The 22809-nt window shown below is 45.8% G+C and overlaps 2 protein-coding genes across 2 annotated transcripts in view; both read left to right on the forward strand.

Moving 5' to 3' along the window:
* The window catches only part of tom1l2a (target of myb1 like 2 membrane trafficking protein a), a gene marked incomplete at its 5' end in the record, with an annotated part of 81883 nt that overhangs the window by 41984 nt on the left and 17090 nt on the right, over nt 1–22809 (forward strand). Inside the window, 6 exons of the mRNA XM_080724768.1 lie at nt 3116–3265; nt 6812–6946; nt 8499–8663; nt 9951–10067; nt 15970–16103; nt 20795–20837. Coding sequence (XP_080580894.1) covers nt 3116–3265; nt 6812–6946; nt 8499–8663; nt 9951–10067; nt 15970–16103; nt 20795–20837 — 744 coding nt within the window. The remainder of the gene's footprint in view (nt 1–3115; nt 3266–6811; nt 6947–8498; nt 8664–9950; nt 10068–15969; nt 16104–20794; nt 20838–22809) is intronic.
* On the forward strand, nt 12534–15153 carry LOC308284003 (cytochrome P450 2K1-like; the record flags this gene model as incomplete). Its single annotated transcript, XM_080724525.1, has 2 exons — nt 12534–13585; nt 14661–15153. The coding sequence occupies 2 exons, from the start codon at nt 12534–12536 to the stop codon at nt 15151–15153; spliced, it is 1545 nt and encodes a 514-aa protein (XP_080580651.1).

Below are 22809 nucleotides of genomic sequence, written 5' to 3' on the forward strand. Positions count from 1 at the left end.
AACGCTTCTGAATTGCGTGCCAAGTGGGTGTGGGGTGGAAAAGAGCCAGTTAAAAGTCCCAGCAGTGAAGCTGATTTTTTGTTTTGTCCAGAAGAGTGTTAGTAGCCTTGTGATCTCAACACATTATGAGGAGTGAGGACTTGGCCTCCCTGGTGTGTTTGATAGCTCTGCTCATTAAAAAGACTGCTCTGTCCCTGTGTTGTCAGATCTAAAAGACTGCTCTGTGGCCGTGTTGTCAGATCTAAAAGACTGCTCTGTCCCTGTGTTGTCAGATCTAAAAGACTGCTCTGTGCCTGGGTGTTGTCAGATCTAAAAGACTGCTCTGTCCCTGTGTTGTCAGATCTAAAAGACTGCTCTGTGCCTGGGTGTTGTCAGATCTAAAAGACTGCTCTGTCCCTGTGTTGTCAGATCTAAAAGACTGCTCTGTGCCTGGGTGTTGTCAGATCTAAAAGACTGCTCTGTGCCTGGGTGTTGTCAGATCTAAAAGACTGCTCTGTGCCCGTGTGTTGTCAGATCTAAAAGACTGCTCTGTGCCCCGTGTTGTCAGATCTAAAAGACTGCTCTGAGCCCGTGTTGTCAGATCTAATAGGCTGCTCTGTGCCCGTGTTGTCAGATCTAATAGGCTGCTCTGTGCCCGTGTTGTCAGATCTAAAAGACTGCTCTGTGCCTGGGTGTTGTCAGATCTAAAAGACTGCTCTGTGCCGTGTTGTCAGATCTAAAAGACTGCTCTGTGCCGTGTTGTCAGATCTAAAAGACTGCTCTGTGCCGTGTTGTCAGATCTAAAAGACTGCTCTGTGCCGTGTTGTCAGATCTAAAAGACTGCTCTGTGCCCACGTGTTGTCAGATCTAAAAGACTGCTCTGTGCCCCGTGTTGTCAGATCTAAAAGACTGCTCTGAGCCCGTGTTGTCAGATCTAATAGGCTGCTCTGTGCCCGTGTTGTCAGATCTAATAGGCTGCTCTGTGCCCGTGTTGTCAGATCTAAAAGACTGCTCTGTGCCTGGGTGTTGTCAGATCTAAAAGACTGCTCTGTGCCTGGGTGTTGTCAGATCTAAAAGACTGCTCTGTGCCGTGTTGTCAGATCTAAAAGACTGCTCTGTGCCGTGTTGTCAGATCTAAAAGACTGCTCTGTGCCCACGTGTTGTCAGATCTAAAAGACTGCTCTGTGCCGTGTTGTCAGATCTAAAAGCTGCTCTGTGCCGTGTTGTCAGATCTAAAAGACTGCTCTGTGCCGTGTTGTCAGATCTAAAAGACTGCTCTGTGCCTGGGTGTTGTCAGATCTAAAAGACTGCTCTGTGCCTGGGTGTTGTCAGATCTAAAAGCTGCTCTGTGCCCGTGTTGTCAGATCTAAAAGACTGCTCTGTGCCCGTGTTGTCATATCTAAAAGACTGCTCTGTGCCTGGGTGTTGTCAGATCTAAAAGCTGCTCTGTGCCTGGGTGTTGTCAGATCTAAAAGACTGTTCTGTGCCTGGGTGTTGTCAGATCTAAAAGACTGCTCTGTCCCTGTGTTGTCAGATCTAAAAGACTGCTCTGTGTTGTCAGATCTAAAAGACTGCTCTGTGGCCGTGTTGTCAGATCTAAAAGACTGCTCTGTGGCCGTGTTGTCAGATCTAAAAGACTGCTCTGTGCCTGGGTGTTGTCAGATCTAATAGGCTGTTCTGTGGCCGTGTTGTCAGATCTAAAAGACTGCTCTGTGCCTGGGTGTTGTCAGATCTAAAAGACTGCTCTGTGGCCGTGTTGTCAGATCTAAAAGACTGCTCTGTGGCCGTGCTGTCAGATCTAAAAGACTGCTCTGTGCCTGGGTGTTGTCAGATCTAAAAGACTGCTCTGTGCCTGGGTGTTGTCAGATCTAAAAGACTGCTCTGTGTTCGTGCTGTCAGATCTAAAAGACTGCTCTGTGCCTGGGTGTTGTCAGATCTAAAAGACTGCTCTGTGCCTGGGTGTTGTCAGATCTAAAAGACTGCTCTGTGCCTGGGTGTTGTCAGATCTAATAGACTGCTCTGTGCCCGTGCTGTCATATGTGAAGCAGCAGCCAGAGAGCAAAGAAGTCTCCCACGCACTAAACTTTTCTCCTCCCCATATCTCCTCTTAACCCATTCAGAACGGGCACACATTTTGTGTATCATTATTTTATGCTTTAACTATTGAAAAACAGCAGATATACAAGCGGTGCCGCGCTGCGAGCTTGTACATCTGCTATTTTTGAAAAATCATGAAAAATTTGAATTTTGACCCAATTCTATAAGTGTCTTTTGAATCCTTCTATTTTGAATCCTTCTAAGATTTTTTGAAAAACCTATGTTTCTATGTCAGCAATCTGGCCAGCCATCGTCAAAGAAAAGGTCCTTTTCACTTAACTGGAGCTCAGTTAGTCTGTTCTTGAGAGACTACTATGTCAGTGGTTCTCAAACTTTTTCATGTCAAGGTCCCCCAAAATGATATGTATTTGGCCACGGACCCCCATCTCAAAATATTTAGTTCCGGGGACCCCCCAGAAGCAAAATTTGAGTTACAAACGTTCGCTCTGAAAATACATATATCCAAAGATTTGCACACATTTTCACGACTTTTTCAAAAATAGCAGATCTACAAGCTCGCAGCGCGGCACTCGGTGCCGCGCTGTGAGCTTGTATATCTGCTATTTTTCAACAGTTAAAGCAGTCAATAATTCTAGGCCTAAATGGGTGAATCACTCTGCTGCCTCTCCCTGCCTCCCTCTCTCCTTCCCTCCACACCGGTAAAACTATGACAAAAATTGTTGGTCAACTTCCTTTTTTCACTGACGAAGACTAAATAAAAGCAGGGAGTGTCAAGAAAAGTTACCACAGGGATAACTGGCTTGTGGCGGCCAAGCATTCATAGCGACTTCGCTTTTTGATCCTTCGATGTCGGCTCTTCCTATTGTTAGTTTTACCCCACTAATGATGTGTTGTTGCAATAACAAACCCGCTCAGTACGAGAGGAACCGCAGGTTCAGACATTTGGTTAAACATTTCAGATGACTAAAATATGTCAAACATTATTGGGACGTTTATTCAGAAGACTATGGCTAAAACTACTGAAACTCTGCTGTCAGAATGACCACTGGTTCCCTCGGTCTCTCTCTGCTCTGTGCAGGTCCTGGAGACGTGTGTGAAGAACTGCGGCCACAGGTTCCACGTCCAGGTGGCCCACAGGGACTTCATCGAAGGCGTGCTGGTCAAGATCATCTCCCCCAAGACCAACCCTCCTACTATAGTACAAGACAAAGTACTGGCCCTTATACAGGTAAAGACCAACCCTCCCACCATCGTACAGGACAAAGTACTGGCTCTCATACAGGTACCGTTATTAAGACCAACCCTCCCACCATCGTACAGGACAAAGTACTGGCTCTTATACAGGTACAATATCAGGAGACGCGTTGCTTATCACCACTTGGTTGTTTAGCAGTCAGGTTCTTTCCACTAGGGATGTGAGCAGCAGCGTCTAAAGCAGGGATGTCAAACATACGGCCCGCGGGCCGAACCCGGCCCGCGAGATGATTCAATCCGGCCCCCCAGGCTAGAGCATACATTTCTGAGCATTTAGGGAAAAAAAGTAAGTCTCTAGCCCATTCCTGTCAAGAGTTATGATTGTTTTAAGAATTAACCTAACTAATGTCTGTACACTGCAGGCTAGGTTTCTCCCACCTGGCAGTGATTGAGTTGATTGATTGGAATGTTAAGTGACCAGCTCTCTCTCTCTCTCTTTGAAGATGACAGCATTGCTGCTAGGAATAGGGTGGTTGGTCTGGCTATGAATAATACCTGAATATACCTACAATATTCGAACTGTACTCAAAGATTACACATATTAGACATGGAAATTAATGTTGTTAAAAAAAATAACTTATTTAAAAAATATAATAATAATAAAAATGTAAAAGTTGTATTATTCCGATATTTTCTGAATATGCCATTATTGTTCATTACTTTTATTTTTTTTATTATAAAATACAATAAAAATAATTATTGTCCTGCATCAATAATATATTTTTTAGCCATTTACAAATTATAGCGTACTGGAGACTATCAGGAATTGAATTATTCTATTATCAAATGGTTTATTCTTATTGGCACTTCTTAAAGGAGTAGTTCACCCCCAAAATGCCATGGAGCCAATGTAGACTCATTCCTAAAACAGAAATTTGATTACAATAAATGCATGCCTATTGATTCCGGATGGGGACCCAAATGCATTTGGGTCCCCATCCGGAATCAATGGGGGGAAGTGTACTATTATCACATTTTTGTCTTAGTAATGCGACAAATAAAATAAAAATATATTATTGAACTCAATTCTCCATGGCGTGAGTAATCAAAGAAAAAAAAGTCATTTTGGGGATGAACTACTCCTTTAAACAAATAGCATCTCTCGTACCTAACTGCAACTGTAATACCAATAATGAAAGTAGCTATTTTACTTAATAATGAACACAATTTGTAAAATGATATACTGCTATACTGCTAGCTACAGCAGTGGCTGAGACGACAGGAAGAAAAACAGAGCGAACATGTGCGCGAGTGTGCATGCCATCCGATCCGCGACTGGTTCGGCCCTCATCAAGTCGCCTTTCATCCAATGCGGCCCTCACCCCAAGATGAGTTCGACACCCCTGGTCTAAAGCCTCTATCAGAGTCCAGGGTGAACAGCTATTCACATCACTGTGGTGTAGTTTCCTAGCTATCACCTAGGCTTTGTTATGTATTTTTAGGCGATAGCTAGAAAACTACACCGCGGTGAAGTGAATAGCTCTTCACCCTGGACTCTGATAGAGGCTTAAGGTTCTTTCCACTGGGTATGTGGGCAGCAGTGACTAATTTCACTGACGTTCAAACTGTGTTTTTGTAAGCAACCAAAACGAACACATAACGAACACATTAAACAGGCAAAACTGAGCAGATCTATAAGGCAAAATTGGAAAAAATGATTATGGAGTCACAACAGTGAAGCGCTCTGATATTTCACCAGTGCATGACTCAACTGTCATCAGGTGATGACGGAGGGGTGTGTTGTGAACTTGTAGATTCGTTATTTGTTTTGCATCATTGTCCAATGAAATATAAAACAAAGAGGTTATTATTTTTTTTGGAGGGGGGGGCTTTTCTGCCTTTATTTTCATAGATACATTGTAGAATGAGAGGGAACAGGAAAGAGACAAAGCCGCAAAGCCATACCATTACCACCTCTGGTTCACTTCCCGTATCTGTGTGAGGTAGGAGCGCCCCCTGGCTTTGACCTCGGGTATTACCACGCAGAACAAGCAGTCTCATGGTTTCCCATTACCTTCACAGAGTGCCCAGTCACTGTCTGTCCTCAGTATTTATAGGGATGGACCTGCCCCAGACCTTAGGCTAGAGGGACACACCCCTGGGACTGTCCTCTCAGTATTTATAGGGATGGACCTGCCCCAGACCTTAGGCTAGAGGGACACACCCCTGGGACTGTCCTGTTTTAGAACAGAGAGAGAGAGAGAGAGAGACTCCTCGTTCCCGCAGTGCACACAGTACACGGTCTGTTGACGCCAGTGTTGTTTTTGACAGCAAATTTTGATTTAGTTTTAGTCATAGTCTTTTGAATAAAACGTCATTTAGTTTTAGTCATAATGTAGTCACCTGAAAAGTATTAGTTTTAGTCTAATTTTAGTCGACTAAATATAAGATTTTAGGCGACTAAATCTACAGTTGATTTAGTCGACTAAAATGTATTTTGGCAGGCCTTGATGACATCTTAATGATGACTGATTTTACACTTGGTTGTGTGCTGAAAATAGCCGATCTTGTATATCTTCTATTTTCAGCATGCAACACCGGAGAGCAACCAAACATAAAATGACTCTCTTCTCCACCAGTCCCTCCCCAACATTTTAGTCTAGTTTTTATTTTGTTGACGAAATTGTCAATAGTCTTAGTTTTAGTTTAGTTTAGTTTTTTAGTTTAGTTTTTTCACAGCTTAGTTTTTGTTTAGTTTTTATTTAGTTTTCATCAGTGAAAAAAACACAGTCGACAAACATTTTTCGTCACAGTTTTAGTCGACGAAATCAACCCTGGTTGACGCTGCGTTAGGAGGAGGAGAAGGTCGTGTTGAAGGACGCGAGACCCAACTTAACCTGGTTTCTGATCGAGGTTCTTTTCTGGTCGTCCATCTGGGAGGAGCGCTGGGTGACGAGGGGACCCGACTGCTCCACAAATGGACCGTGACCCAGATGGATCGCTGGCCTGGATTCACTGACTCGCTGAAACCTTGGGTCTCCATATTTCAACTTTTTAATATTTTACTATTTTAATAAATGAATGCCCTACTTCATCATACAAGAGTGGCTCTTGTGAATGCTTTTCATTGGATACATTATACACATTTATAAAACCAACAGACTTTCAAAGGTTTCTCCCCCTAAAAAACTGCAGAAATAGCCGATTGACAAGATCAACAACGTTTGTGCGACACACTCGGACAAAGACGGAGGGCATAAATGTACCGAAAAAAGAAGAAAAAAAAAACATATGTTGAAATATGGAGATTTGTGGAGCCGCTGCTAAGGTTTAATATAAGAAACATTATATCCTGACTTTAGTCGGGAAAAGCACTTGACGGTCGGATTTGAAATCTTGATTTTAGTCGGGACCCTGTGTGTTAATGTTGTGTTTTACATGGTGTGTGTGTGTGCGTGTGCGTGCATGCATGCGTGCGTGCTTGTATGCGTGTGTGTCTCTCTGCGTGCGTGCGTGCGTGCGTGCGTGCGTGCGTGCGTGCGTGCGTGCGTGCGTGCGTGCGTGCGTGTGTGTGCTCCAGGCCTGGGCGGACGCCTTCAGGAGCAGTCCTGACCTGACAGGCGTGGTCCACATCTATGAGGAGCTGAAGAGGAAGGGCATCGAGTTCCCCATGGCAGACCTGGACGCCCTGTCTCCCATACACACCCCTCAGAGGGTGAGTCTGTCCTCCATACACACCCCTCAGAGGGTGAGTCTGTCCTCCATACACACCCCTCAGAGGGTGAGTCTGTCCTCCATACACACCCCTCAGAGGGTGAGTCTGTCCCCCATACACACCCCTCAGAGGGTGAGTCTGTCCTCCATACACACCCCTCAGAGGGTGAGTCTGTCCTCCATACACACCCCTCAGAGGGTGAGTCTGTCCTCCATACACACCCCTCAGAGGGTGAGTCTGTCCTCCATACACACCCCTCAGAGGGTGAGTCTGTCCTCCATACACACCCCTCAGAGGGTGAGTCTGTCCCCCATACACACCCCTCAGAGGGTGAGTCTGTCCTCCATACACACCCCTCAGAGGGTGAGTCTGTCCTCCATACACACCCCTCAGAGGGTGAGTCTGTCCCCCATACACACCCCTCAGAGGGTGAGTCTGTCCTCCATACACACCCCTCAGAGGGTGAGTCTGTCCTCCATACACACCCCTCAGAGGGTGAGTCTGTCCCCCATACACACCCCTCAGAGGGTGAGTCTGTCCCCCTGTCCCCCATACACACCCCTCAGAGGGTGAGTCTGTCCCCCTGTCCCCCATACACACCCCTCAGAGGGTGAGTCTGTCCCCCTGTCCCCCATACACACCCCTCAGAGGGTGAGTCTGTCCCCCTGTCCCCCATACACACCCCCAGAGGGTGAGTCTGTCCCCCTGTCCCCCATACACACCCCCCAGAGGGTGAGTCTGTCCCCCTGTCCCCCATACACACCCCTCAGAGGGTGAGTCTGTCCCCCTGTCCCCCATACACACCCCTCAGAGGGTGAGTCTGTCCCCCTGTCCCCCATACACACCCCCCAGAGGGTGAGTCTGTCCCCCTGTCCCCCATACACACCCCCCAGAGGGTGAGTCTGTCCCCCTGTCCCCCATACACACCCCCCAGATGGTGAGTCTGTCCCCCATACACACCCCTCAGAGGGTGAGTCTGTCCCCCTGTCCCCCATACACACCCCTCAGAGGGTGAGTCTGTCCCCCAGTCCCCCATACACACCCCCCAGAGGGTGAGTCTGTCCCCCTGTCCCCCATACACACCCCCCAGAGGGTGAGTCTGTCCCCCTGTCCCCCATACACACCCCTCAGAGGGTGAGTCTGTCCCCCTGTCCCCCATACACACCCCTCAGAGGGTGAGTTCTAATTTTCGTCCATAGTCCCCAAAACATCAACATTACTGACATAACAAGACACAGTAAGCATACAAATCTAAAATACAGTAGAAAAGAAATAAGAGAAAAGAAAACAGAAAAGGTTTAAAACTAAATCTAGGACATTATATTATGGATAGTACTGTAATAACCTATTGACCGCCTCTTGTCTTGATTGTTTAAACATGACATCGTGGGCTGCAGGGCTGCTATGCTCGATAACAAGCTTGATAAGCCCAAAGCTTATTGATAGCGGGTAGTCAGTAAATCTGTCACTTTTGTGAATGAAATGTGACTGAACTCTGTGGACATCTCTCTCTGAGCAGCAGCAGCTCATACCAGTGTGTTTGTGGTTCCAGGGAGTACCAGAGGTGGACCCGGCCGTGATGAAGTACAGAGCGGCCCCCCCTGCCCCCGCCCCCCCTCCTCAACCCGCGGCGGCCCCCGCTCTGGCCCCCGTCTCCGTGTCCCAGATCCCCCACGTCCCCAGCGTCCCGGGACCCATCACCGTCACCCCCGAACAGGTGACAACACCAAGCCACGCAGGGTGACCTGCTGAAGAATCAATGCCCTCTTTCTTGTTGTACTGACCTGATGTTTTATATTATGAATTCCAAGGAGGAAATGTGTACACTTTTCAGTTAACCTGTTTGGTGCCAACCCAGAGTTTCCCGAGTTTGGGCCGATTTTCTTTTTCAAAAATGTTTTTTTGGACCTCAAAAAATGAATTAGGCATGATCGCGATCGCGAAATTGCATGTTTAACCCCCATACCAACCCATTCTTTCAAACATGGCAGCCATGTTTGTTTACATAATGTAAAAACATAATGGCTGATATCTCATGAATGCCTGAACGGATTTCCATGTGGATTTTTTTGTTTGAAAGCTGTGAACAGCGTGCACACACGTGGTGCATGATCTAGGCATGGGAGTGCATGATCCGTGCACTATGAATTACATGGAAGTCCATAGAGACCATGGCATCTTGGACCTTCAAAGAGTTTTAATTGATAGCAACAAAAGTGTTAACTAAACACTAATGGTTTTACAGTATAGAACGGGGGTCCCAGGGATAACGCACATAGAGGTCCTGTGCCTAATGCAGCGGTTCTCTGTGGTTTGGGACCCCCAGGGGGAGTGTTTTTGGGGGGAGGGTCCCCAGAAACAAGATTGTTGTCTCACGCAACAGTAAACAATGTACTAAAAAGGACCTTTTTTTAAGACCTTTTTAATGACCCTAAAATTAAGAGAACATTAATTCAATTGTAAATTGTAAATGAAAGTAATCAAAAAAACTATGCTATAAAAATGGCCAACATTGGCCCAATTCTCTAATGTTACCCAAGTAAAAGGTAGTCTACAGATACATATTTTTGAAAATAGCCCATCTACATCTCACAACGCCTTGCCTTGTGAGCATCAAGGCAAGGCGTTGTTAGTATGTAGATGGGCTATTTATTTTCAAACATATTTATCTGTGGAATTGAATCAAACAATATTTTACAGTATGCCTCAATTCCAATTGCTTGTCAGGGTGGGGGTCCCCTGTTGACATGTGATTATTTGGGGTGATAGCAGCCTGAAAAGAACCAGTGGCCTGATGCTAATCAAACTGGGGCTCCTTGAAATAAAAAATCTGCACCATTGCTGTCATCGAATAAACTTGACATTGACCCTGTGTGTGTGTGTGTGTGTGTGTGTGTGTGTGTGTGTGTGTGTGTGTGTGTGTGTGTGTGTGTGTGTGTGTGTGTGTGTGTGTGTGTGTGTGTGTGTGTGTGTGTGTGTGTGTGTGTGTGTGTGTGCGTCACAGATCGGGCGTTTGCGCAGTGAGCTGGACATCGTGCGGGGGAACACCAAGGTGATGTCAGAGATGTTAACAGAGATGGTTCCTGGACAGGAGGACCACTCTGACCTGGAGCTGCTGCAGGTCAGAGGGCACACACACACACACACACACACACACACACACACACACACACACACACACACACACACACACACACACACACACATCACACCACACACACATCACACAAACACACACTACGTCTATATGATCTAGAACTGCTGCAGGTCAGAATCATCTTTATCATCACATCACAGGTTTACAGAAGTAAAGAAGTGATTAAATGAGTTTTTTTGTGCATCATTGCCATCATGTTGATTTTCCATTGAAGAAAGAGAGGTGAAAAAGAAGAGGGGGGGCAAAGGGGGAAAAGGAGATCAAAACAACAAAAATAACAAATTATCTACATACTCACATGGTACCTGAGATGAGATATAAAGGTGTGTGAGCATTGAATCAGATCTATAGCCTCGTAAACCAGCCTCCTCCGGAAAGCTACATTTGAAAACGGAATTTGATTTCCAGGACAGGCTGGTTCACGAGGCGATCAGATGTATAGTGTGGATGGATGTTGATTAAGGTGCTAAAAAAACACGGTCGCTTATCTCCCGATTAGGGAGTCTTACTGGTTAAGGTGCTAAAAAAACACTCGCAGAAAAGATGTGAGTCAGATGATGCACACACACGCTACGTCTTTATGCTTTATTTCAGTGGTTCTCAACCTTTTCAGGCCGCGACCCCCAAAAGAATCATATTTGAACTGGGAACCCCCCTCTCTCTGACGAGCACCACTTGGACTAGGAAGAGTTGAGGCATTACATTTTGTATAACACGGTTCTATTGTGAAAATAGCAGATCTACATGCTCACAACGCCTCGCAATGCGAGGCGTTGTGAGCATGTAGATCTGCTATTTTCACACTTTCTGCCTCTGATATTTGACAATTTGGCCAATGTTAAATTTTCTCATTTTAGAGGTATTAAAAAGTCCTTAAATTGTCACTTTAGAAATGTGCAGATACCCTCTATACACTTAAACTTTATGTTGGTTTGTTTACTGTTAAAACATTAAGTTAATCATCTGGGGACCCGACCCACAGGTTGAGAACCACTGCTTTATTTCACTCAGCGGAACTATGCGGTCTATAAGCTGAGCTTGTTTAAAGGCCTGTTCAAAACCCATACTCTATACATTACTTACTCTGAGGCATTCAGCTAGAAGGTTGGTTTTCTATATGGCCACTAGGGGGAGTGGTGTCTCCAGTAATCACACAGATCACCTAACTTGTCCACAACAACCTGGCAGTGATGGAAAGTAACTTGGTGCATTTACTCAAGTACTGTACTTAGAAGAAAATTGTGAGGTACTTTTACTTTTAGTAGATTATTTGCATTTACTTTTTATTTTTTATTCTTTTTATTCTTTCTTCAATACGTTATACTTCTACTCCACTACATCTCAGAGGGAAATGCTGTCCTTTTTACTTCACTGCAGTTGTTTGTTAGTTAGTTACTTAATTTGCATATTTAGATGAGACTGTAGCCTATTGTCAAAAATGTTTGACAAATCTTGACAGATGTTTTGCTTGGAAGTGTATTTTGATTCCATTACTTTTGCACTTTTACTTAATGAAATGTACTTGTAAGAGTATTTTTACATTGTGGTTTTGCTACTTTACAGTACTTCTTCCTCCACTGCAGCTTGTCCAGTGACAGCTTCTTGTGGTAGATTTCCTACAACCTCAGAGTCTTAATCCCTGTTGGTAAATCCACTGTGGTATTTGTGTCAACTGTAGGCTTTTAAAATGGCTTGTATTTGCCTTGGCATCGGTGCCATTTCTAACTGCGATGGGGGTGAAACAACTACACTCCCCACAATGCAACTGGCTCTCACAGACACCTAGTATCATGTGTATCATGTGTGTGAACACATTTGGGTTACCTTTCTTAATTTTGTGGATTATGTAAAAGAAACATTTCTTATTTTTATTTTTTGCCAGTGTTTGAACAAGGCCGCAACAATCTTTTTTAGTTTTAAATTGTATTAACAATTATTCTATCAATTACTTTTCTGAATAATGGAGAATTGTGTTTTTCTTTTTTCTTCATATTTGTAAAAAATCTACAAATTGATTAACCAGTAAAGCTTTATAATACACACAACTCTGTCGTGAAAGAATGGTTGATCTACAGGCTCACAACGCTTATGATTTTATTTATTTATTTTTTAGCTATCACATGCCCAACAACATAGGGCGAGATTATGAATCGATTTTCTATCAAATTATCGGTAAACCATAATCTTTTTATAATTAGTTAAAACTATTAGTTTCATTAACTGTTGAACCCTTCTTGAGGGTCACATTCATGTAAGCCTAAGCCACCCATGTCGCAAGCACAGTCTGAGAAGCCACAAACAAAGGCACTTACTATACTATACACTAGAGTAAGCGTAAGCGTGCTGAGGTGGACGGTAAAAGCACAGTTTCCTGGTCAGTTTTTAAGGGACACGAGAAGTTGACAGCTTTGACCGAAGCACCAAGAAGAAATGTCTCTATTAGAAGATCATCATCTTTCAGTGGCGCTGCTGGGAGCCACGGTTCTCCTGCTGGTTCTCCTGTACCTGCTCCCCTCCTCCTCCTCCTCCTCCTCCTCCTCCTCCTCCTCCTCCTCCTCCGCAGGGAGGCGCCCGGAGCCTCCTGGTCCCCGGCCGCTGCCTCTGCTCGGTAACCTCCTCCAGCTGGACCTCAGCAGGCCCCACGTCACCCTGCGCGAGCTGAGCAGGACGTACGGGCCGGTGTTCACCGTCCACCTCGGCCGCAAGAAGGCGGTGGTGCTGGCGGGACACACGGCGGTCCGCGAGGCCCTGGCCGGCCGCCACGCCGACGAGTTTGGCGACCGGGAGATCACGCCGCTGTTCCACGACTTCAACAAGGGGCACGGCATCGTGTTCGCCAACGGCGAGTCGTGGAGGGAGATGAGGCGCTTCGCCATCACCAACCTGAGGGACTTCGGCATGGGCCGCAAGGTGAGCGAGGAGAGGATCGTGCGGGAGTGTCGCCACCTGATCGGCGCGTTCGAGGAACACGGAGGCGGGGCCTTCGACCCGGCCCAGCTGGTGCAGTACGCCGTCTCCAACGTGGTCTCGGCCATCGTCTACGGGGACCGCTTCGAGTACCACGACCCCGTGTTCCAAGCCATGGTGCGCAGGGACCACGAGGCCATACGGCTCTCGGGCACGGTCGCCGCGCAGCTGTACAACGTGGCCCCCTGGCTGGGGCCGTGGATGCGGACCTGGCGGACCCTGATGGAGATCGTGGACGAGCAGAGAGCGGACATAAAGAGGATCGTGGGGGGTCTGAGGGAGACGCTGGACCCCCAGGCCCTCCGAGGCTTCGTGGATTCCTTCCTGGTGAGGAAGCAGAGCCTGGAGGACGCGGGGGTCCGTGACTCCTTCTACCACGAGGACAACCTGGTGTTCAGCGTGCACAACCTGACGGGGGCCGGGACGGACACCACGGGCCACACAGTGCGCTGGGGGCTGCTGCTCATGGCCAAGTACCCCCGCATCCAGGAGCGGGTGCAGGAGGAGCTGGGCAGGTAGGGCCTACGACCGTAAGATCAATACGTGTCACGATACGGAGGCCACCATACCATATGTATCGCCATACCCGTTGCTTTTGAATAACGACCGTGTGTCCTACTAAATTTACTTTAACAGAGTCCCAGACCAGTGGTTCTCAACCTGTGGGTTGGGACCCCCAGGGGGGTCCCCACATTATTTTGGGGGGTGCTTAAAGGAGAAGTTCAACCCCAAAATTACTTTTTCTCAATTGATTACTCACGCCTTGGAGACCTGAGTTCATTATTATTTTTTTCTCGTTTTAGTCACGTTCGTAAGACAACAATTTAATTACAAAAATAATTACTCCCATCCGGAATCAATAGGAGTACTTTTACTATAATACATTTTTTTACTTAAGAATGCAAAAAATAAAATAAAAAATATATTGAACTGAAGTCTCCATAGCATGAGTAATCAATAGGAAAACAGTAATTTTGGGGGTGAACTTCTCCTTTAACACGCAACATTGTTTTCTCACTCAACAGTAAATAAACCAACAAAGTTTAACTGTATAGACTATAGAGAGTATTGGCAAATTGTCAAATATTAGAGGCAGAAATTGTGAAAATAGCAGATCTACATGCTCACAATGCCTCGCAACGTTGTGAGCATGTAGATCGGCTATTTTCACAATGGAACCATATTATTATACAAAATGTAATGCCTCTACTCTTAGTGCTCATCAGGATGGGGGGTCCAGTTAAAATATGATTATGTTGGCGGTCGTGGCCTGAAAAGGTTGAGAACCACTGTCCTGACCGATTGCCCATATATTGTCAGAAAATTTTACGTTTCCAAAAACGTAGTTGATGACATTTAGAAAAAAAAGCAAGGAAATAAATACAAATTGATGGATAAATGCGAAAGATTGAATCATAGTCTATATATCGCCACTGTTGGGTAGAAACTGACGCTGATGTTTATTTTTTCTAAAGCCGCGTCACACACAGCATTTTCTGTCGTATCGATATGGTAGCCTCTGCATCGACACAATTAATTATCGGCAAGGAATACGTTGCCGTATCGATTAATGGAACCCCTGTTCGGCAGGGTGGTGGGGAGCCGTCAGGTGCTGACAGAGGACAGGAGGAACCTGTCCTACACGGACGCCGTGGTGCACGAGATCCACCGTGTGGCCGACATCGCCCCCATGTCCATCCCCCACGTCACCAGCCGGGACGTCCGGGACTTCCGGGGCTTCTTCATCGGGAAGGGCACCACCGTCATCCCGCTGCTCAGCTCCGTGCTGGCCGACCCGGCCGAGTGGGAGAACCCCGGCACCTTCGACCCCGGCCACTTCCTGGACGCGGAGGGCCGGTTCGTCAGGCGGGACGCCTTCATGCCCTTCTCGGCGGGGCGGCGGGCCTGCCCCGGGGAGGCCCTGGCCAGGACGGAGGTGTTCCTCTTCGTGGCGTCGCTGCTGCAGCGTTTCCGCCTGGCGCCTCCGCCCGGCGTGACGGAGGACATGCTGGACCTGACGCCCGCCGTGGGCTTCACGCTGGGCCCGAGACCGCACCGGCTGTGTGCCGTCGACAGGCTCTGACCGGGACACGTCTCCTTCTTACAGGCTGATGTTTCCTCGCTGTTGTGTAGAAAGAAACTTTATAAATACATACTGTGTCCAAAACTGTTACTTATTAGGACAATAAGTAACATGTAAAAACAATCCAATGGATCCAATGTAGTTATTGTTAAGTCACAAATGAATACAATAAATTCTAATAAATCAAACAATTGTGAAGTGAATATTATTGTAGATAATGACATGGACAAAATAGGGACGACGAGTGGAAAGAGTAATTGATTTTGTGTATATGTGTGAGCAGGATAGCAGACTTGAGGATTTATTTATTTCATCAACCGGAACATGCATTTGTTCCTACCTCTACACACTTATTATAGGTTGCACTTTTACATTTGTTCACTACGGATCATCGTCTGTAAAGAACAATATTTCCTATTGTTATGTTGCGGTGTGTGTGAGCATTCCTCTTGTTTTCTTAGTCTGTTTGGCTTACTACCCCACCTGACTGGACAACCTTTTGCGGACAATTATTCAACAACAGCGCAAAAAACTACAACTCATCTTCGTAGGAGCTGAACAGGAGTGTGTGTGTGTGTATTCTACAGGACGTGCAGGGCCATGCAGCAGAGGGTTGTAGAGCTGATCGGTGTGTGTGTGTGCGTGTGCGTGTGTGTGTGCGTGTGCGCGCGTGTGTGTGTGTGTGTGTGTGTGTGTGTGTGTGTGTGTGTGTGTGTGTGTGTGTGTGTGTGTGTGTGTGTGTGTGTGTGTGTGTGTGTGTGTGTGTGTGTGTGTGTGTGTGTGTGTGTGTGTGTGTGTGTGTGTGTGTGTGTGTAGGAGCTGAACAGGACGTGCAGGGCCATGCAGCAGAGAGTAGTAGAGCTGATCTCACGTGTCTCCAACGAGGAGGTGACGGAGGAGCTGCTGCACGTCAACGACGACCTCAACAACATCTTCCTGAGATACGAGAGGTACGTAATCTACTGTACCCCATAAACTACTACTACTGTACTCTATTCTCTATACTGAGCTGACAGCCAACAGGGTGTTGGGCTGGGATCCTTTAGATTTAGAATGTCAACGACTCCGGTTCCTTAACAATTCCCTCTTACTTGAAGGGGTTCCAAATAGAACAGGTTTGTAACTCAGAGTGTACAAACGGTTCCATGTGTACAATCTCAGAGTTATGGTGGTCCTTGAATTTCAAAAGTTTGAGAACCACCAGTATACCAGCTCTGAAACAGTTCCAAATGTGATGATGATGGAACCCATTCCGGTTCCTTAGTGTTAAATCCAGATCCTCCGGTTCCCAGATCCCAACCGGGTCTTTCTGAAAATCCACAACTGTCATCTAAACATTTTAGATACATCGGTGCCTTTTGTGCACCTGTAGAGTAGAGTAGAGTAGAGCAGAGTAGATAGAGCCACATATCCTTTTTCTTTCTCCCGATGTATTCGTTATGTCAATAAACCCTCCCCACACATGGCAGGCGGTTCCTACTATGACGGACTGCAAAGCGAAAACAAGAAGTTCAGAGAACCCGTCTGCCTCCTGACCTCTCCGACAACCTGGTTGGAGAACAGTTCCACACACAGCAACAACCTGCTGGGGTTCAGCATCAACAGCATGAAAAGAGCACTACACCAACCAGCTAGGGGAGACCAGCCCGCTTAACATCTCAGAGATCTGACGTGCTCACAGCCTCCAAACGAGTGAAGATCTGGCAAGGCGTTCCTAAAGGCAACACGCAGACCAGCTGCTGGGAGTTTCTGCAGACCTTTCCAACCTCTCCCTCTCCCAGACTGGCTGCCGTCCTGGCCGGTCACCAGTGATGGTGCCCTCACCCCTAAGACATCCAAGGTGTCTGTATGACCGGAGTCATACTGTAGTCAGCAAAAGGCTCTTTGAGAGGCTGGTGAGAGACTACGGTACATCTGCTCCACGCTACCTGACTCCCGGCCTAGATCCATGCATATGGTCAGGACAGATCCACGACGATGCAACAGCTGTCATGGCTCTTCACAGCGTCTTCACGCACGTGGATGACAAGAAGCTGAAGAGACCAGAGACCTCGGGTTGCACTGAAGGCTGTGCGACTCCCAGGATACAAGACTTCCTGACAAAACGCTGCCAGCTGGTTAGAATGGGGCAGCATCACATCTGACCCCCTGGCCCCCTGTAGCAGATCTACTAGCTCGCAGCACGACACACAAAACCTCATGTACATACTGTATCTGCCGGTCATATGCTATATGTACGTGTGTAGATACTGTATGTTGCTCTTTTTATGTTCCCGTTGACATGCTTATTTGATGTTAGATGTTCTTCTCCCTGCTCTCCCTCTGCCTGCCTTCCCCTCATCTGTTCTTCACCTGCCTTTCTGGAAAAGAACAGAAACTCTGGAGCTTATACGCACGCATTTGAACATTTCAGCCACTTAATTGCATACACCTGTAAACCAGTGATGTGACAATAAAGTTGACTGTGATTTGATTCTCATTCCGACATGTCTGGGTTGTCACTGCTCTCGTGCTTTATCACTGGCTCACCAGCCCAGTGAGGAGCCCCCACCGGGAGGATGTAGCACCTCCGTCCTCTGTCCTCCTTCCTACTCGTCACATTGAGGAGTAGGACGGAGGAGTAGCACACTCGCTTAACACTTGGGGAGCCAAACGCGTTCAGGGACGAGTTATGGCCACTAGATGTCACCCTGCCACAGGAAGTTATATCGTCGAGGGACGAGTCAACAAATAGTTAACTTTTCGAGACCGCAGCTTCCCTTTGCATGCCCTGAATCCATTACGTCACCCAGCCAGGGCAGGAAGCCCCCTGTCTCTCCCCACACGGAAGGATTTTACATGGCTTTAGATTCTACTTTGAAACATAAGAACGGCTTTATCTGAGAATGAGGTAAAAACAGCCCCATGGAGGCAGAGAGCTGATTGTTTTCACGGCGACACTTTACCGCGAATTTACCGCGATTTTTTTACCGCGAGTTTCGCGAGCGTTTGTAAACAAATGGAGTACCTCCTCAATCTTCTCTGGACACGCACGTGCACACGCACGAAGCTTGCGGGGCTCATCAAAACATAACGTAAGTCAATGGTGGCACCAGCAACAGCTATAAATGTTATAAACCTTGGCCGCCCATGTGTTAACAGCCTCCACCCCTCAGCCCTTAGCTTAGCTACAAATATACCTCCCAGCTTCCCTCCCCGAACACAGCAAACTGTGTCCGTATAGACAGAATATAGACCATCAGCCACGCCAGAATGCATGGTGTTGGAATGGAACCCGTAGACTCTGTGCTCTGTGCTGCAGTCACCCGAGCAAAGTTATAAACCTCGCCATTTGTTTGGGAGCATTGAGTATGTAGGTATCCTTGCTTTACAACATACATGTCGTCCGGCAATCGCGCGTTTTCATGTGTATTGTGAGTTTTTAAAGATGTATTTTTGTCTCCACCAGCCGAAGGCAGGGGGAGAGTATGTTTTCGCCCCTGTCCGTGCGTCCGTCCGTGCATCCGTCCTCCGAGTTTGTTACCAGCTAATCTCCGGCGCTGTTGGCCCGGACGCAGCCAAAATGAGCACACTCACTCCCTGGATGCCAATTCAGAACCTCTGTCCCACATTTTTCAAATGGCCCTGTTCTAGCGTCACCATGAGGCCGATGTTTGCAAAACACATTTCTGTACACTACTCCTACAGATTTTGTCCAAAAATCACGCAAATCGGTAGACAGCATCTCTACAGTCATGTGATCGACACAGATCTGTCTGATTGTCCATATTCCATCCTGATTGGCTGATATTGGCTTTCAAAGTTTGTAAGATTGGTCCATTTTGGACAAAATGCCTCAAATCACAAATGCAGAGTGCAATTAACATGAAATCGCGCACATAGGTTCCCACTAGGCCGAGGAAAAAATGCCACTTCAAATTTTTGAAATCAGCCTCATGGTGCCGCTATAACAGGCCGATTTGTGGTTTAACCTATAACAACACCGATCAGTTTCAAACTTTGTAAGCGCACTCCCTGGATGCCAATTCAGAAACTCTGCCCCACATTTTTCACATGGGCCTGTTCTAGCGCCACCAGGAGGCCAATTTGTGCAAAACTACCTTTTGGCCAGTACTCCTACAGATTTTGTCCAAAAATCACGCAAATCGGTAGACAGTATCTCTACAGTCATGTGATCGACATGGATCTCTCTGATTGTCCATATTCCATCCTGATTGGCTGAGATTGGCTTTCAAAGTTTGTAAGATTGGTCCGTTTTGGACAAAATGCCTCAAATCACAGAGTGCAATTAACATGAAATCGCGCACACACGTTCCCACTAGGATGAGGAAGAAATGCCACTTCAAATTTTTGAAATCAGCCTCATGGTGGCGCTATAACAGGCCAATTCGTGGTTTTACCTATAACTCCACCGATCAGTTTCAAACTTTGTAAACGCACTCCCTATAGGCCAAGGAAAAACCCTTTCCTTGCATTTTTCACATCAGCCTTTTATAGCGCCACCTGGAGGCCGACTTATGTAAGACACATGTTTGGATATTACTCCTTCAGATTTTACCCAAAATAACACAAATCAGTACACAGCATCTCTACCGTCATATGATCAAGACAGATCTGTCCCATATTAAATATTCCATCCTGATTGGCTAAGATTGGCCTCCAAACTTTGCAGGATTGATCCGTTTCGAACAAAATGCCTCAAATCAAACACAGCGTGCAATTGTAATGAAATTGTGCACGCACATTCGCAAAAGGCCAAGGAAGAAATTGCACTTCAAATCAGCCTCATGGTGGCGCCATGAAAGGCCTAAGATTGGTGAAGAACACATGCCACCCTTTTTACATTGGCCTATTATACCACCACCAGGACACGTGGCTGGTGGAGACCTGTGCTCGGAAGAGCACTTCTTCTAGTTTTATTTTATTTTTTGGGGGGTGGGGGTCTAACCCTAGACTGACAGGAAATGGGGGAAGAGATGGGCAGTGACACGCGGCAAAGGTCGTCCGGATCGGGAATCGATAATATCTGGAATTTATTTGGACACTTGAACCTTTTTTGTATTGTTTTAAACTTGAAGTACAAAGTTATTTTCAGTCAGTTCTAACCAAAATGGCTATTATCTCAACGTTTTCCTCGCAACATAATCACTAAAATATCGTCACTGTCAAGCAGAAACCTTGTATCTCCAAGTTTCAAAAGTGTACGTCTTTTGTAAAGCAAAGCCCTGCTTCATCATACAAGATCGTCGCACAAAACTAGTGAAAACAGCCGATCTACAAGCACACAACGCCTCGCGGTGCGAGGAGTTGTGTGCTTGTAGATGCTTGTAGATCTGCTGTTTTCTCTAGTTTAGTACATTTTTTAGATGATAAATACAAAACGAACGGTTTTGGACATACAAGGTTTCCACCCGACAACGACGATATGCTATAAATAAATGTGCTGGGAGTGAAAATTATAATGTAGGGGTGTCTCGGATTAAAAAATATATTTATGGGGTGCCCTGAGACAAAAAAAAATGTTTGGGAACCCCTGGTTTAGATAAAGCAGTTTGTAGGTGTCAGGTCTTTTACCACAGTCATGTTTAAAAACACTGGAAGGCCACTGCTTTCCTTTTGTCTCTTTCTCTCTCCCTAACAGGTACGAGCGCTACCGCTCTGGAAGAGCCACGCAGAACAACGGAGTGAGTACAGTTCAAACGCATTCTTCCACACATCTCAAGATACAGTATAGCTGCTACCTTGCTTTCAGATGTTTTTCCCCCCTGCATATTTTAAATCAAATGTTGTCTTGCATTCAAATGCGCTCTGCTTGGCCTCAGGCTCTTTCACCAGCATTATTAGCTCCCATTGGATTCCTCTTTTAACTCATTGAGTGCCAATCCCGAACTAGTTCGGCTTTATTATCGTATCGCAGAGTGCCGATCCCGAACTAATTCGGCTTAAAAAAAAAAAAAAAAAAAAAAAAATGTTTTTGAAAAAAAAAAATTTGAATTTTTTTTTTTGGACCCCATCAAATCTGGTGAACATGATTTCAATCGCGATTTTGCATGTTCCACCCCCATACAACCCCATCTAACATACAGGGCAGCCATTTTTGTTTACATAACATGTAAAACATAATGGCTATTATCTCAAGAATGCCTGAACGGATTTCCAATCGGATTTTTTTGTTTGAAAGCTGTGAACAAACTGCACAAATCCACTCCAATGCAATCCAGGATTGCATTGGATTTTTTAGAGCTCATTCTTCTCTGTTTTTTTCCCATGCATGAGGTGTGCAAGGTTTAATCGTGGCTAAATTGCAGAAAATAGATCTTCCAAAATGCTTGGTAGCCAATAGCTACCAAAGCTAACTTCATCCTCTTCCTGTACATGCACAAAGGAAAGTGTTCAGGCATGTCATGGCTGCAGGGCTTGTGCATATACCAGCACTGTCTAAGTAGAATTCTCTGGTCATTGGGGCCCTCTAGTGGTGAAAAAGGGGGCACTCAAAGAGTTAACTGTTTAACGGGAAATCTGCTGACACAGTAATATGTTAATTCCAACTGCTAACTGTACATTAGCAGATGAATAAATGATGACATCCGGCACAAATAGCTTGGAGAAGGCGCGCGGTGTCTGACATAACGAGGACTGAGCTTGATACATATTATGTATTAGGACATTCACCAAATATTTGAATATTCGAATATTCGATTATCAAAGTCACTATTCGACGTTGTTCACCGAAGACGAATATTCGCTTTTTTTTTTTTATAGTTTTCTCTTTAAAAAATATATAGTTTATAAAGTTTGGCTAGATAGGAAGTCATAAGAATGAGTTGGTCAATGCCCCTGGTGGATGCCTTTGTTAATGCTCTATACCAGGGGCTTCTCCAACCTTTTTAGGCCGTGACCCCCAAAATCAACATATTTGAACTGGGGACCCCCACCCTGACAAGCACTTGGAATTGTGGGTATTACATTTAATGTGACTCGGTTCCACAAATAAATATTGTGAAAATAGCTGATCTACATGTAGATCGGCTATTTTCACAATGTTCGCCTCTTGCTTACTTAACATTTGACAGTTTGGCCAGTCCTGTCGAATATTCGACTATTCGAATACTTTGAGGTTGAATAATTTGAATACTAAAAATCACTATTCGTGAATGCCCTACTATGTATGATGGTCCTCTCACACAACGCTGGTTTGATTGTGACTAACGAGATGATGTTGCATATAAACGGCTCACTTTATCAGCTTAACAAAAATCTAATATTACAAGTAGCCCAATCCCATGGATTAAAGTTCTCAGCATGTCTTTCTGTTGGCAAACTCATTTGGCTTTTTCGGTGGTTGCGTCCTACAGAAAATAGCCACTGTACTTGTGCACCTGCTATACACAAGTTTAAAAGCATCCCTGGCTAATACGACAAATATGACTTAAAGGAGTAGTTCACCCCCAAAATGACTTTTTTTCTCTATTGATTACTCATGCCAAGGAGGGTAGAGTTCAATAATATTTTTTGGTTTTTGTCACATTCCTAAGACAAAAATGTTATTTGAGTAAATTTATCCCCATTGATTCCGGATGGGGACCCGTTTCGAAAGGGTCCCCATCCGGAACGAATGGGGGTAAATTTATTGTTATCACATTTTTCTCTTAGGAA

The sequence above is a fragment of the Nannobrachium achirus genome, assembly GCF_963921795.1.
Source record: "Nannobrachium achirus genome assembly, chromosome: 4".
NCBI classification, from domain to species: Eukaryota; Metazoa; Chordata; class Actinopteri; order Myctophiformes; family Myctophidae; genus Nannobrachium; species Nannobrachium achirus.